At 36.2% G+C, this 15,676-nt stretch overlaps 1 protein-coding gene across 2 annotated transcripts in view; it reads right to left on the bottom strand.

Annotated features, from left to right (window-relative positions):
• Window positions 1-8,319: 8,319 nt before the first annotated feature.
• The window catches only part of LOC131070127 (probable thiol methyltransferase 2), a 45,721-nt gene continuing 38,364 nt past the window's right edge, over window positions 8,320-15,676 (bottom strand). Inside the window, exon 8 of one of the 2 annotated variants that reach the window (XM_058005652.1) lies at window positions 8,320-8,457. In XM_058005652.1, coding sequence (XP_057861635.1) covers window positions 8,401-8,457 — 57 coding nt within the window. In that variant the 3' untranslated portion in view covers window positions 8,320-8,400. Of the gene's footprint in view, window positions 8,458-8,951; window positions 9,344-15,676 lie in introns of those variants that run through there. The other variant, XM_058005653.2, reaches the window with a different exon arrangement.

A 15,676-nucleotide genomic window follows, 5' to 3' on the forward strand; every position in this document is an offset into this window, starting at 1 on the left:
AAACTCGAGGACCATGTGCACTTCAAATTGTTCTTACCAACTTTTCACCAAATTTTTAGGGTCGTTAGATATGATGATATTAGAGCGAATCCCAAAGTTACAGCTGATTTTGAGGTGTTTTGATATGCAAAATCGATCCTTAAAAGTCGAAATAAGACATAATTAGGGTTTATGATTAAATGATTTATTGGAGGAATAAAATAAAAAGGGGCACACTTACGGTAAAGGGCCCAATTTTATGATGTGGGGAGTAATGAAATAGGACTTTAGAATTAATTTAATTAATTAATTAAATGTTTAAAGGGAAATTACAATGCAAGATGCAAAACACACTAAGGCGGGTGCTAAACCAAGTGTGAAATTGTACCATCCTAGCAAGGGTGTACAATTTATGACACTACACTTCTATGTTCTATCTTATTGAATTATGATACTTAATTAAATTGATTTATATGGTCAAGAAGAATCTGGTCGACCCAAGAGGGATCAAATGCTGAAGAACAAGATCAAATGTGTAAAACACCAGCTCAGCCTCTGCCAAAGAGATTCCTCCAAAAAATCCAAAGGATGAAGTGCGGATCAAAGGGAAGGTCAGCCACATGCCAAGGAACATCGGAATCAATGAACTAGAGTTCCGCAAGCTACGAAAAGGATCCACAAGATTCACCAGCAGCAAATAGGTCTAAGCAGTTTTGGTGCCAAAAAACTGTCTCGAAATCCAGAAGTGATAACTTGTTGGAAAATGATCGAAATATTTTGCGGTTTAGGAATAAGGAAGATGATCATGTCCTCATGTAAAATCCATCTCCGCAAGAACTAGTGAGAAAATGAAAGAAAAATTTGAAAGAAATGTTGAAATTGCAAAAAAGAAAAACAAAAAAGAAATGTTTTTGGTTGATGCAAAATTGCCAAGAACCAGGGATGCTCCTACATCAAACATCCAAGGTTGTTGAAAAAGTGAGTCCCTCACTTTACTGGGTCAGAGGAAAACTAAGGCAATCCATCTCTGCCTAAGAGATCCAAGATGAATCTTCAACTGGTCTGTCCTTCCACTTCACAAGATACTCCTTATATTGACTACTCCGGGTGTTGCGCCCAATCCTACTATCCAAAATGTCTTCAATCTGGTCTGGTTCCTTCTGGGCAACTGTTTCTCTAATTCTACAATATTGTCTTCACTGAATTCTGATTCATGATACTAATGTAGATCTGCAATGTCGAATACAGGTGAAATACACAAACTATCTGGTAGCTCCACTTCATATGCATTTCCGGAACTGAACTTCCTAAAGATCTTGCAAGGTCTGAACTTCCTCATCTATAACTTGTTATAGGTTCCAACTAGAAATCTTCCTTTTCTCGGATATACCATTACTTCATCGCCAACTTCAAATTCCTTATGTCTCCTCTTCTCATCTGCTTTCTCCTTATACTTGTAGTTCATATCCTCCAAATGTTGCTTAACTGAATATGTAAGGCCTTCATGTGATCTGCAAACTCTTCTACTTTTGCACTCCTCTTGTCTTCATTACTGATATCTCTCAATTCTGATATACCTCTAGAGTGCTTCGGTAACAATCTCAAAAGGTGGTCCTCTTGTACTCTTGTTTACTGAATTATTGTAGGCAAACTCTGATTGTGCAAGAATCAAATCCCAACTTCCAATCTCCTCTCCAACTAAGCATCTCATCAAATTTCTCAAACTCTGGTTTACTACCTTTGTCTATTCATCAATCTGTGGGTGAAAAGTAGAACTGAATTTCAAAATTGTCTTCATCTTCTTCCAACTTGTGTTCTCCAAAAATAACCAACAAACTTAGTGTCTCTGTCTGAAACTATGCTCTTAGGTAATCCATGTAATCTCACTACCTCCTTGAAAATTAAGTCAACTACATGCATTGCATTTGATGTCTTCTTACAAAGTATGAAATGAGCCATCTTCGAGAATTTATCCACCACTACAAATATAGAATCATTCCTTCTATGTGTCTAAGATAATCCAAGTATGAAGCCCATGCTTATGTCTTCCCAGAGTCTCTCCAGTACTGCCAAAGGCTTATACAATCCCACATTTTGACTACTACATTTTGCAATCTGGCAAACTCTACAGCTCTGCACAAATTTCCTAACATCCTTATGAATCTGAGGCCAAAAGTAATGTTCACTCACCAATGCTATCGTTTTATCACCACCAAAGTGTCTGGCTAATCCTCCACTATGATTTTCATTTATCAGATTCTCCCTCATAGAACTCTTAGGTATACACAGCTGAACTCCTCTGAATAACATCTCATTCTGAATGAAATAATCCAACCACTGACTTCTATCCATCATAACCGGTTTTCTACATGCTCTCCAAGGTTCTGCAAAATCCGGGTCATCATCATACAAGGTCTTCAACTCTTCAAATCCTAATATTGTCACTCTCATCTCTTTCAGCAAATTCTTCCTTCTACTTAATGCACCAACAACTTTGTTTGACTTTCCACTTCTATGCTTCAACACAAAGGTGTAACTCTGCAAGAACTCTACCCATCTCATATGTCTTTGATTCAACTCACTCTGACTGTTCAAATACGGCAAGGCTTGATGGTCAATATACAACACAAATTCCTTAAGCAACAGGTAATGTCTGCATTTCTTCAAGGCTTGAACTATGGCATAAAATTTCGGATCATACACTGAATATCTTCTCCTGACATCATTCAACTTTTCACGAAATAAGCTACTGCTCTCCCTTCCTAACTTGATACTGCTCCAATTGTGTCTCCACTTGCATCACAGTCCACTTGAAATACTTTGTTGAAATCTGGTAAAGCTAACATAGGTTGCTCAGTGACCACCTGCTTTAGCAATTCAAAACTTTAATTTGCTTTGGTTGTCCACTTGAATTCTTTCCTATCTCCTCTCATTGTCTCAGTCATAGGACTACAAACTGAACTGAATTCCCTGATAAACTTTCGGTAGAAACTAGCCAATCCATGAAATGATCTTACTTCTCCAATGTTTTTCGATGTAGGTCATTCAACAATTGTTCTTATCTTCTCAAGGTCCATCTTCAATCCATCCGCAGATATCACAAATCCCAAATAGACTGACTCTTCTTTCAAGAAACTACACTTCTTAATATTTATCAGCAACTTCTCTTCCCTCAACTTCTGCAAAACTTGTCTTAAATGCAACAAGTGCTCTTCTTTTGTCTTACTGAAAATGAAAATGTCATCCAAATATACAATAACAAACTTACCAAGAATTTCTTCAATATCTCATTCATCAACCTCATGAAAGTACTCAGTACATTAGTCAACCCAAAAGGCATCACCAACCATTCATACAATCCCTCATTTGTCTTGAATGATGTCTTCCATTCATCTTCTTCTCTAATTATGATATGATAATATCCACTCTTCAAGTCTATCTTTGTGTAGTATTTCGCTCCACTCAAACAATCCATTATGGCATCCATCCTAGGTAAAGGAAACTGGTACTTCACTATGATCTTGTTTATTTCTCTGGAATCGGTACACATCCTCCATTATCCATTCTTCTTAGGTGCTAACATTGCTAGTGTTGCCCAAGGACTCAAACTTTCTCTGATCAAACCTTTCTTCAACAGCTCCTGCACTTGTCTATTCAACTCCTCATTCTCTGTCGGTGTCATTTGGTGTGCAGCTTTGTTAGGCAAACTAGCTCTGGGAATCAGATTCATGCAATGGCTGATACTCCTCGGGTGGTAATCCATCAGGCACATTATCTGAAATGATGTCTTCATACTCTATCAGCAACTCTTGTATCCCTCTGGTTATTCTTCTTCATGCTCCAGGTTCTCATTCTTCTTAGGAACTAATGCAAAATGCACATTTTCATGTCTCATTCCATCCAAGAATTTCCTTCCATCCACCAAACAGATTCTAGCATTTGTACAAGCTTCACTCTTCAGGGGTTCCTCCAAGGGTAACAAGGTTTTTTTCATCCCATTTTCCACAATAGTGTATATGTTCTTTCTCCCATCATGTATTGTCTGTCTATCAAACTACCAGGGTCTACCCAACAACAGGTGACAAATGTCCATAGGCATAATATCACACAAAACTTCATCACGATAATTCTCAATTTTCAATTTCACCAAGCATTGCTCTCTTACTAACAACTTATGATCATCCTGAATCCATGCTATCTAATAAGGCTTAGGATGTTTCAATCTTTCCAACTTCAATTTATTCAACATTTCTTCTGAAACAAAATTATTTGAACTACCACTATCAATAACTACTTTACAACACTTACTGAATACCTTACATTTGGTCTTGAACAAATTTCGTCTCTGCAAGGGCTCTTCATTCTCTCCAATATGACACAAAGCTTTCCTCATCATCAACAATTCTCCATCTTTCGGTTTGTTAGCTGATCCGGTGGGGCTTTCTTCTACCAATGTTGTTCTTCTAGTGTTCTATGTCTTCTTACATTCGAAAGCACAATGACCTCCTCCTCCACACTTATAGCAAGTACCTCTAAACACTCTCTTATCTTGTCTTCTGTCATCTTTTCCAAAATTTTCATTCTGGTAACTATCAAGTTCTTGCCTCCAGTAGAAATTTTTGTAATCCTTATGGTATGAACCACCTTCTTTGCTTACTTCCTTGTCTTTGTTTTAATCTATGAAGGTTCCTCTTCCTCCATAATATCCTCTGCCTCCTTGAAATCTTCCTCCGCAAAACCTTCCACCTCTCCCTCTTTGTCTCTGCTCATGTCTTTTGTTCAACTTCTCTTCCGCTTTTAGGGCATATTGATAAGCTTCTTCAACACTCTGCAACTTGATCAAACTGAGTTCATCTTGTATAGACATCCGCAATCCATTCAAATATCTTGCAACTTGTTCAACCTCATCATCGACATGTCTAGATCTAATATTCAACTTGTAGAATGCTTCGATATACTCCTTACACTAGATTCCTTCTGCTTCAAGTTCTACAACTTCCGGAACAGATTTACTTGATAATCAGCTGGCATAAACTTCGATTTTAACTTGGCAACCATCCGCTTCCATGATTTGATCTTTTATTTGCCTCTTCTCTGTCTATCAGCCTGCAAATGCTCCCACCAAAGAGATGCATAACCTTTCAATCGGGTACAGGCATATTTCACTTTTCTTTCCTCTACGGAGTTCTCAAAATCAAAATACTTCGCCGATATCCAATCCATCAATTCATCAGAATCCAACTTACCATCATACTTTGGTGAGGTAAAATGTGGTTTAGTATTTGCCCTATTCAAAACTCTCAAGAACCTCTCTTCTTCTGGATCGATCGTCAGTGGATTTGCTACTTGCTCTGTCGGTGCTTCTTCTTCATCATCTTTGCTCATGTCTTCAATAAGTCGGCCTCTTCTCTGGGCTATCTCAACAACTTCCAACCGAGATACAATTCCTCTCAACATTTCCATCACAGCAGGGTCTGCATTCCCACATGCTCCACCATTCCTATTTCCTCTTTGCGCCATCTTCGCGCCAGTCCTCTGTAGCTGCAGGTCAGATCCACAATTTGCCACCCCACAACAAAATTTTCAAGACAACTCAATCTCCAAAACGAAATCTCACTCTAATACCACTTGGTGCAGTCACCGGTTAGGAGGGGCCTCAAAGAGATCAATCTGGACTAGGTAGCAAGAGTAAACACAACGAAAACAAGAGGATATGATGGAGGCAATGCAAAACTGGATGAATTAAATCATGGAAACTAATTATAGATAACCGGTAACATCCAAGTTATAAGATTCGGCTCACTAGCCTGGTACATACATACTCAATTATAGAATCGGTCAACTCCGAACCTCTAAATCTTAGGATATATATTCTATGTTCTATCTTATTGAATTACGATGTTTAATTACCTTGATTTATATGGTCAAGAGGGATCCGATTGGCCGAAGAGGGATCAAATGCCGAAGAACAAGATCAAACGTGTAAAACACCAGGTCAGCCTCCACCAAAGAGATTCCTCCGGAAAATCCAAAGGATGAAGTGCGGATCAAAGGGAAGGTCGGCCACATGCCAAGGAACATCGAAATCAACAAACTGGGGTTCCGCAAGCTAGGGAAAGGATCCGCAAGATTCACCAACAGCAAATAGGTCCAAGCGGTTCTGGTGCCAAAAAACTGTCTCAAAATCAAGAAGCAATAACTTGTCGGAAAATGATCCAAATCCATCTCCACAAAAATCGGTGAGAAAATACAAGAAAATGCAAAAAGAAAAGCTAAAATAAAATAAATAAATAAATAAATGTTTTGAGTTGATGCAAAATTGCTAAGAACTCGGTATGCTCCCACATCAGTTAAGGTTAGGATTAAGGTTAAAATTATAATTAGAGTTAGAGCTGAGGTTATGGTTAGAAATTAAATGAGGGTTAGCATTAGCTTTAAGATTAGAAATATTTAAAAAATAAAGATTTTACATAATTATTAAAATTAAAATATATTAATAACCTAAATCAAATCAATCTTTTAAGGTTAAAAATTTCTTTAAATGTCCCAAAACAATTTTGCAAGAGAAATTTATGAGTAATAGCTATTGATGTTCATTTAATCAAGTGTAAGTAGATTTCATTGAACTCTTGATTGTGTTCTCGAGACAAAGCAATTCCATTTTCTTTCATTTCTACGGTGAGAAAAAAGAATTAAATTCAATGTTCCAAATAGCTTTTGAAATAAAAGCGAAATTTGATATTGATAACTTAATCAAGTGTAGGTAGATTCCATTAATTACTTGATTGTGTTCTCAACACAAAGCAACTCCATTTTCATTTACAGGCTGAAAATCATCCATAAAAATTCTTTTTTAAAGTGAAAAAAAGCATTAAACTCAATGTTTTGAATGGCTTCACATTTCCTAGCCTTCGTTCAATGATATAGTTGTCAAGACATCAGGATACCTTATATTGAAGCATCGGTCTACAATGATTTCACATGGCCTTTAAGAGTTGAGTTAGGAGATACAATAGCTGATGATTGGTACGAATATTTTGGGGTTTTTTTCTCAACACATTTCAAAAGACTCGATGATTGATAATCTGTATGCATTAAGAAAGGAAAACATCCCTAAAAAGCTAAAGCAATTGACTGCATGGAGTGAGAAATCCATTACAGCATCTTAGACAATCTAATCCAATTTTACGACAAGCTCTTACTTGATGCCAGATTTGGCGCTGCACCAATTGTGCAACATTGAATTGAAATTCATATATTTTCGTTTGGATCAATTCTAGCTTGGGTTGTGATTATATTTTCTTGGCCTTCCATCGATTTTCTCGCGAGAATGTTGCAGACCTGGAACACCACTGCGGCATCTGTGTATGAAATCTATAGTGCCATAGATGTCACATTCCCTATAAAACTGACAAAAGAAGTACATGTCTTGGTAGCTGATGAAGTTTGCAATGGTATAAATAAAAGTTATTTTATTTGTTTTTGAATTTAAAGAAAATATATTATATAAATAAGTATAATTTTTTATATTTTTTAACAAAAATAAGGTCATGACACAAATTCATGATAAACAAAAGGTTAAAAAATGTAAGAACCTAATATAGAAGGAGATGATATTAATTGTTGAAAGAGCAGAGTAAAACTGGAGGAATACAGATACAAAATAGAAAGAAAGTATCAGTGCAGGTCAAAATTATTATGAAAACGGTCAGCCTCTAATCAAACTACAATTTTCCAAAATATGGTATAGTTTGGTTAAAAAAACAACTAAATTGTTTAACAATTAATTAACATTGTTAAAAAAAAACATAATCAATTAGACAAAATCATTTAAGAATCCTTTTTTATTTTTTCTACAATTAACAAACTGGAAATTGTTTTTACAAGGCCGTTTCCAAAGAATCTATTCATCACAAAAGCACTTAACTCAATGTTTGGAGATCGAAGCATATTAAGCTTATTCATTAGAAACAAAATTACTAAAATATTTAAATGTGCTAAAAGTACACCAAATTCATTTGATCATATGATTTTTCAAATGACAGAGGGTCACAACTCAAATATGCCAATCTTTGACGCTTCTTAACATCAGACCAGCCTGAGTTCTCCCTTCAAAATCCATGCAAAACTTGTTGTAAGGGGTTTTGGGTTCCCTCAAAACCTGCTTGATCCTCAATCAAAAACATCAAACCAGCCTAGGTTCTACCCACAAAAAATAGAAGGGTGAAAGATCATTAAAATGTTTGCAAGATGAATATTTTTCACATGCACTGAATAATGCCATTTGAAATCATGCACAAGAGTGCTCCATTACTTTAGAGTGACCAAACAATAGCCCAATACTGAAAGCAGCTTTTATTAATCAGAAGGTCCAAAGGGTAAACGATGACTTCCCTACATTTGTGTATTTGGAACTTGGTTTTACAACAAAGACAGATGACTGGCTTGGCTTTTCCATCTTGCTACAATTTCTCTGCCCTGTCATCATTCCAAATCAAACATTTTTTTGTTTACTTGTGCTAAAAGAATAAATAAAACTAAAATTCATAACATGTCTCCAGCAAATTTAATAGCATTCTATATGAAAGAGCAATTAATGCTACTTTTCAAAGTGGACACTCAATGTCATATGAATGGATTAATCTGCTATAATATAATCACTCAAAATGTGCATCGTCAAGAATTAATAATAGACATAATCAGGAAAATCTCCTCTGCGCAGGCCCAGAAGGGCATTCAGGCTGTTAAAAATTTTGTAATTATGCAATCTTTTTTTGAATATCAAATTTTTGGCCTTGCCGTTTGCTGATCAAAAAAAAGAATTAATTGCATTGGATATAAAGAGACGCAGAAAGCAGATGTCTTATAGCATGATTTGCATTGATTTTTATATGTTCATTCTTCATACTCAATTTGTAAATATTATTCTTAACAGTTAATCCAATGGATTAACAAAGGATTTAGTTTTATAAGTTTAAGCAGTTTTGCTTTTCTAGTTTTTTTTGGCAATTGAACTGTTCTTCACTGCCCCATAAAAATGTAAATTTTCATTTCTTCATACTGTTCTGCTTTTCCTATTTTCCTCCTGACATGACACTGGTGTTAAAGAACCAGGCAGGAAGGAAAGAAGCACAATTGCACTCCATCGTAGAGCAACAAAAGATAAGAGAGGAACATCAGGGTTTTCCAAGGGAGGCATTTGAAAATCTTTGGTACAGGAGGGAGGCGTTTGAAAATCTTTGGTACAGAAGAGGAATCCAATTGATGCTGAATTGAGGGAGGAGAGTGTAGAGACAATTTCATTTCTGCTTAAAGGTGTTTGTGTTCTCTGCCCTACCCAAATGCTCAGCATCTAAACACAACTCTCTAGAATTTGCAAATGCCATTTTTCATCAAACTATCACACCAAGATGAAACTGCACCACTATATTTGTAAAAACATCTGAAAATATATTCAATCAGACAGTCAAGCAAACATCTGCGCCCAGCAAACAACAATCACATCCGGCAGTTCACAAGCAGGGTATATCATTCTCTAAAAGTGTATACATATCCGTGAAAAATGAGAGTACAGAGATTAACTAAAATCAAAGGCATCTGAAGCAGCTGCACAAGCATTTGCAGGATAAAACGGAAGAGAAAAGGGGTAAAGGTTTCCAATATTAAATATATCTGCTGCTTCACTAGCCTTTTCTATTTATTTTTTAAACTGCTGCACTTAACGAACAATAAATTGGTATTTTATTATCCTAACTTGCTTTTAAACATATGATTAAAGCAAGGAGAATCAAAGAAATAATTCTTTTATAGAAGAGTTGTGGGATATTCAAAATTAAAAAAGCAGTCTATTGTGACAATGGTCAGTGAGACCTTGAATTAGAAAAGGTAAATGGATAGAATGGTGGAAGAACGTTGAAAATACTCTGTTTTAACAACTTGTGATGTAATATCTGAGATGGTGTAATGTCCCCACTTTGAAATATGGTTTAAAAATAAATAATAATAAAATAATTAAAATCCAAAGGAACAAAAATAAAGATTAAATTAAAATATAAAATAATATAATTAAATATGATAAAAATTTGAATAAGTTAATTAATGGTCAAAAGGCATGAAATGATGAGTTGTGACTCCCCCAAATATGAGGTATAAAAGGGAAGAACTCATTTGAAGGGGGGATAATTTGGGGATCAGAAATGCAGATCTGATTTAAATAGTGCAGATCTTATTGCAAAAGATTGTGTCCCTTTAAAAGAGCAGAATAATGAAGAATTGCACTCTTTCAAAGGGTGTATCTCTTGCCAAAGGACACACATGATAAAGAGGTGTGACCTCTCCCTCACATTGAGGGATATAAAGGAATGGAATCAGTTGGACAGAGAATAAAACTGCAATAAAACCTTAAGGAAGAAGAACATCGAAGAAAGCAGATTGAACTCACAGCAAGGAACTCTCTGTCATATCCATGTTTAAGACATTAAAACATTCTGGTACGTGATCCTGTGAACCATAATTCTACAGCATTCTTTGCATGTTAATGTCTGATAACAGTCCACTGTTGTGTACAAATACACAGCATATTTTAGAGTCATTTATGGTTATATATTCTGTAAAGAGTGATGAAATATGATGCTTTGCATATATCTATATATTCTGGTTTGTTTATTATCAGACATGGTAGAAGAAGAATGATTGTAATAGGGGGAATGGTGTTAAGGGTCACCTCTAAGCACGCTACCTAAACGAGGCCAAAGGGGGGCAATGGTGCTCTGCCTTTGGGCTTAGAAGGGTTAGACTTAGAAAACCCTATTGAAGCAATCTCCATCCTTCGTATGACGATGATGATTCATATTAGTAGGAGAAGGTGACTCAATTGAGGGAGAATGGTGTTAAGAGCACCCTACCAAGTATGACTTGATTGAGGAAGAACGGTGATTAGGACACCCTATCAAGTATGGTAAAGGGAGAACAGTTGTTGACAACACTCTATTGAGTCATCCCTCGTAACTCACTTGTTTGGGATACTTCTACTTATGATCCATGTTTCTTTACATTTATATTTATCTAGCTTTCCTTTACCTTATTAATCATAGTTAGCTCTCTTTGATTTATGAATCATAGTTAGTCTTCTTGTTTTAAATAGTTAGCCTTCCTTCATTTTATCATGATCATTTCATTCTTTACTTAGTATGTTTGCAATTAATCACTTATAAGTTATAATTGGTAGACTATTTCCTAACTTGTTGCAGGGTTTTACTCTTAAAGAGTTAAAGGTACCCCTCATAACCCTCCTTTAATAAATAAAAATTATAATCTAGGGTAATCTAGGGTAATGTTGGTGTCTGTTTTATCATCTACCAAACATTAGAATAGGATACCCGAAGGTATTCTATCCTCTCCTGAAAAATCACTACTGATTCCAAGGTCTATATGTGCGAACAAGCGACTTTAGTGGAATAGCTTCTTGGGTAGCGTATGCTGAAATTTCAAGGGGGACTTACATTTGACAAGTATCTTGAACTGCTGGACTTAGATGGATTTAGCAATTTTAGGCTCTTCCTTTTTTTGGGAATTTTCTGGGATTTAGACTTTCAAAATAAAGGGAAAAAGAGATAGGGTTTAGGAAGGCTAATCTAATCCTACGAACTCTGGAGACGGTATCAACTAGGTGCTCTTGAGAAACCAAACCTTGCTTCGCCACACTAGGGACAACTACACAAGGCCGGTGCAATCTTCAATGGGTTGTGCTTATGATCAAGATGTTGGGATGCACAGGGGATGGGCTCAGACTAACTTTGCACGGTAGAATGGAAATCATCCATTTACCAAAAGTATGAGCGGAGATACACCATCAATTGATACTTATCAAATCCTTCATTCAAATTAACAACAATGAAAGAAAATCTAGATTAATTTTAACTAAGTGTTGAGGCAATTGAAACCATCCAAATCATTCAAATAATAGAGATTACAAAGTAGCGCACATGCAATATATTATCTGGAAATGACCTTAAGCAACAATACATCAAAAACCTCACACCCTCCAAATGAGAGTAGGTAGCCTTATATAGTTTTCAAGAATAAATGAACGACCGAGATCAAACAGTGATCAAGGGCCCAAATTGAAAGCTATAAACCCTAATTAGGGTTTCCCAAAACTAACTACCCTCGACCAATTACATTTGGGACACTTGTCCTTCTTGCTAAAAATGAACCATCAATGAAAATAGAAGGTTGTTGCATTGTGAAGTGTGCCCTTTTAGAAGCTTCTGGATAAGTCAGGTTCATCGAATCTGGACATGCTAACTTGGAGCGATCTGATTGGTTGGAAGATGACGAGGCGTCACCTCAACATGTTGAATGTCTTCCTTGAATTTTCCAATTTGTGTCAAGAAATTGTCTGAGTATGGAAATTTGATTCCTTCTTGTCACCATTTGATTCTGCTTGGGAGCTTGTATTTTTCAATTCCTTCTGAAGATGAAATCCTTCAAGAAGTTGGAAGTTTATTTAACTTTTCCATATTTTCACCAAGTCTGAGAACTTTTCTTTCTTGATGCCTTGAGATTCTTTCAAGTGCCTCGAATTTTTTCAAGTGCCTCGAATTTGGAGAAGAAATCTCTTCGCGAAGTATTTCTCATACTTAGCCAAATTTTGTCCCTCTCTATGCTCAGACGAACCTTGCTCGTGGTCCCGTTTTCAATTCTAAAATTGGCTCGAAACTCCATTTGTGTTTTCTGTGATGATCTTGCCTTCAGTTGCCAATTTATGTTGCGTGGGAGGAGGGTTAAAAAGCTCTAGGTAACCCCTTGCAAATATGAAATGATGGGATCAAGCTGTTCAGGCTTTCGCTGTGATCATGTCCTTCTCGATACCCTGACATGCCTTCAACATTTCCCATACTTAGCCAAATTTTGGCTATCTATCTTCACGCCCGGATGAACCTTGCCTATGAACTCCAACTGCGATCTCTATGATGATCCTGCTTCTATTTCCTCTTGCGACCTGTAAAACCAAAGGAAAATAAGTTAGAAATCTATCTTAGATTAAAGAAAATCGAGGCTGCGAACAGCTAAGTGTTTGGAAAATTTCACTTCATTTTCATACTTAGCCATAAAAACTGAAATTTCATCCTCAAAACCCTTCAGTCTTCAAGGGTGGTTGTGATCGTAAATCAACACCAAGTGTTATAACTCCGAAAATTTCTTATACTTAGCCAAAAAAAAATGATTTTCATTCTCTAGAAATTCGAATAAGTTTACTAAAAATCATTTCTTAAACTCTGAAAAATACTTAGAAAATTCATAAATCTGTGTCATGAATTCCATTTCACCTTCGAATGGATGGAAGTAAGGCTGGAATTTTATCAAGAACACTCAGGAAATTCAAGAACGATTCAATAACTCTTCCTTATGCTGGTTGTCTTTCTCAAAAAAAATCTATGAAACTTTTGTCAAAAAAGTTTATCCAACCTCCGACACTATTCAAAACTTTCTCCAGATGATCTTCAAACCGAAAATACTTTACTAAGCTCTCGTTAGTAACTCGAACTTCTTGGTGTAGAAATGAAGTTTACAACTAAGTATTTGTAAATAAAGTTAAATCCTCAATCAGAAACCCTTAAAATCTTCCAACTCATGTTTCCAATTTTAACTTCATTCTTTAGGAATGTGTTGTCATGTTTCCAAATTCGAAGAAAATATATTCCAAAAATTTCCAATTTGGCTATAAGTTCAAAATATTTATTAATCTTCCAATATTCTCCTTTTGAAAACTTTCTATTTTGGATTTAAGTTCAAAATCTTTAAGGATTTTCATGACATCATTTTGTATTTTCGTTGATTCTGTTTGACTTTTATGTGTAGGCAGACTTTTGGAGGCTTACCTTCATCTTCCTCAAACTTGGGCGGACTTTCCTTACCTCTCCAATGTTGATATTAATTAGGGAAGGGTGGATTCATATTGCCTTGGGCAACATTGGAATCCGCCCAAAAAGGGGCTGGCCCTCTTCCCTCCAACGTGGCCCTATCCCCCACGCTACATCAAATAAACACTCAGCGTGCTATCCAATAGGGCCGACCCTATTAACAAGGTAGTTTAAAAAAAAAAGGAAATAATTAAAAGTTTAATTATTGGAAAAGCCGACCTAGTTAAGGAGTTCGCTCCATATAAATAAAAGATCAAGATTCATTTGTTATTCACTCAAGCAAAAAATACAAGCTCTCCCATCTGATGCAAAATTCATATATAGTGCGAAATTCACCTTAGGGTATTTGGCAACATTCAAGGGTATGTACAGCAAGCTGATTGGAGGTTGCACAGCAAACTAATTGGAGGTCTACCAGCCATCAATATCCAGCAAAGCACTAATTGAAGGACTGTCAATTCAAGGGTCATACACAACATAATTCTTAGAAGCCTACAATCTGAAGAAGGGAGCAGCAGTATCTATTCTACATATGACAGCAAGTGAATGTTGCAGGCACCTTCTGGACAGCAACATCTAAATCTGCAAATACCAGAGATAAGTGTTGTATTGATTACATAACTATAATCCATAATCAGATCTAAGGATCTTTTCTGGCTGGGTTTTTCCTCCTAGGAGGTTTTCCCAGGGTAATTGGGTCTTGCTCTCAACTTGTTCATTTCTATATTGCCATTTTCTTTCAGTTAAACTAACTAATTAGAAACTAAGTTATAAATTCTAAGTTATATCAATCTGAAAGTGTTAAAATTAACATGGTATCAGAGCTATAGGCTAGATCAACTTTCAGATTTCAAAATTCAATGCTCCTTTATTTCCAGATTGGTGTCTCATTTCAGGTTAGGTCAATGGGGCTGAGAGTTGAAGATAGGGTTGATGGGAATCTAAACTTTACTGCCTCGAAAGTTTGAATCAAGTTGGCTCTAGAGGAAGAAGATCTTCTCCAATTCATAGAAGCAAAAGAGCTAACTGAACCTACGGATGCAGCCGAGCTAAAACAATTCAAAAGGGATGCTATCAAGGCCAAGAAGATTCTCATTGATTCAGTCAAAGACCACCTAGTCACCTCTATTGCCTCATTTACCATTGCAAGGGAAATGTCCAGCCATTTACAAGGTACATATGAAATTAACAATCTCAGTAGGGCAATTACTTTAAGACAACAACTACTTAATATCAAAATGGCAAAAGAAGATTCTGTTATTTCCTACTTTATGAGAATTTCAGAACTAAAGAATCAGCTAGGTTTAATTGGCCATAACATGGAAGATAAAGACCTTGTCATGATTGCCCTAAATGGTCTACCTCACTCATGGGAGTCATTTATCCAAACCATAAGTGGTAGGACTGAGTTACCCACCCTTGATCGCCTTAAAAATGATTATATCCAAGAAGAGTCTCGCCTCATCACAAGAGGGCAAACCCAAAAGTTCCCATATAGATGATCATCACATGCTTGCAGCTCAATGCAAGAAAGGGGGAAATTGGAAGAAACCTTATCCAAAAAGAAATAGGAAATTCAGACCATTTAGTTCCCAACACCCTTGGAAGAAACCAAGAGATACCTCGCGTGTCCGTTGCTTTAGATGTGACAAATTTGGTCACTATGCTAAAGAATGTCAGTATAACCCTAACCAAAGTGAAGCCAACCTAAATGAAGTATCAGAACAAAATGATTTTTTATTCATCTCCGCTCTGTCTAGCAGTGTTCCTTC

The sequence above is a fragment of the Cryptomeria japonica genome, chromosome 1 (assembly GCF_030272615.1).
Source record: "Cryptomeria japonica chromosome 1, Sugi_1.0, whole genome shotgun sequence".
Classification (NCBI taxonomy): Eukaryota; Viridiplantae; Streptophyta; class Pinopsida; order Cupressales; family Cupressaceae; genus Cryptomeria; species Cryptomeria japonica.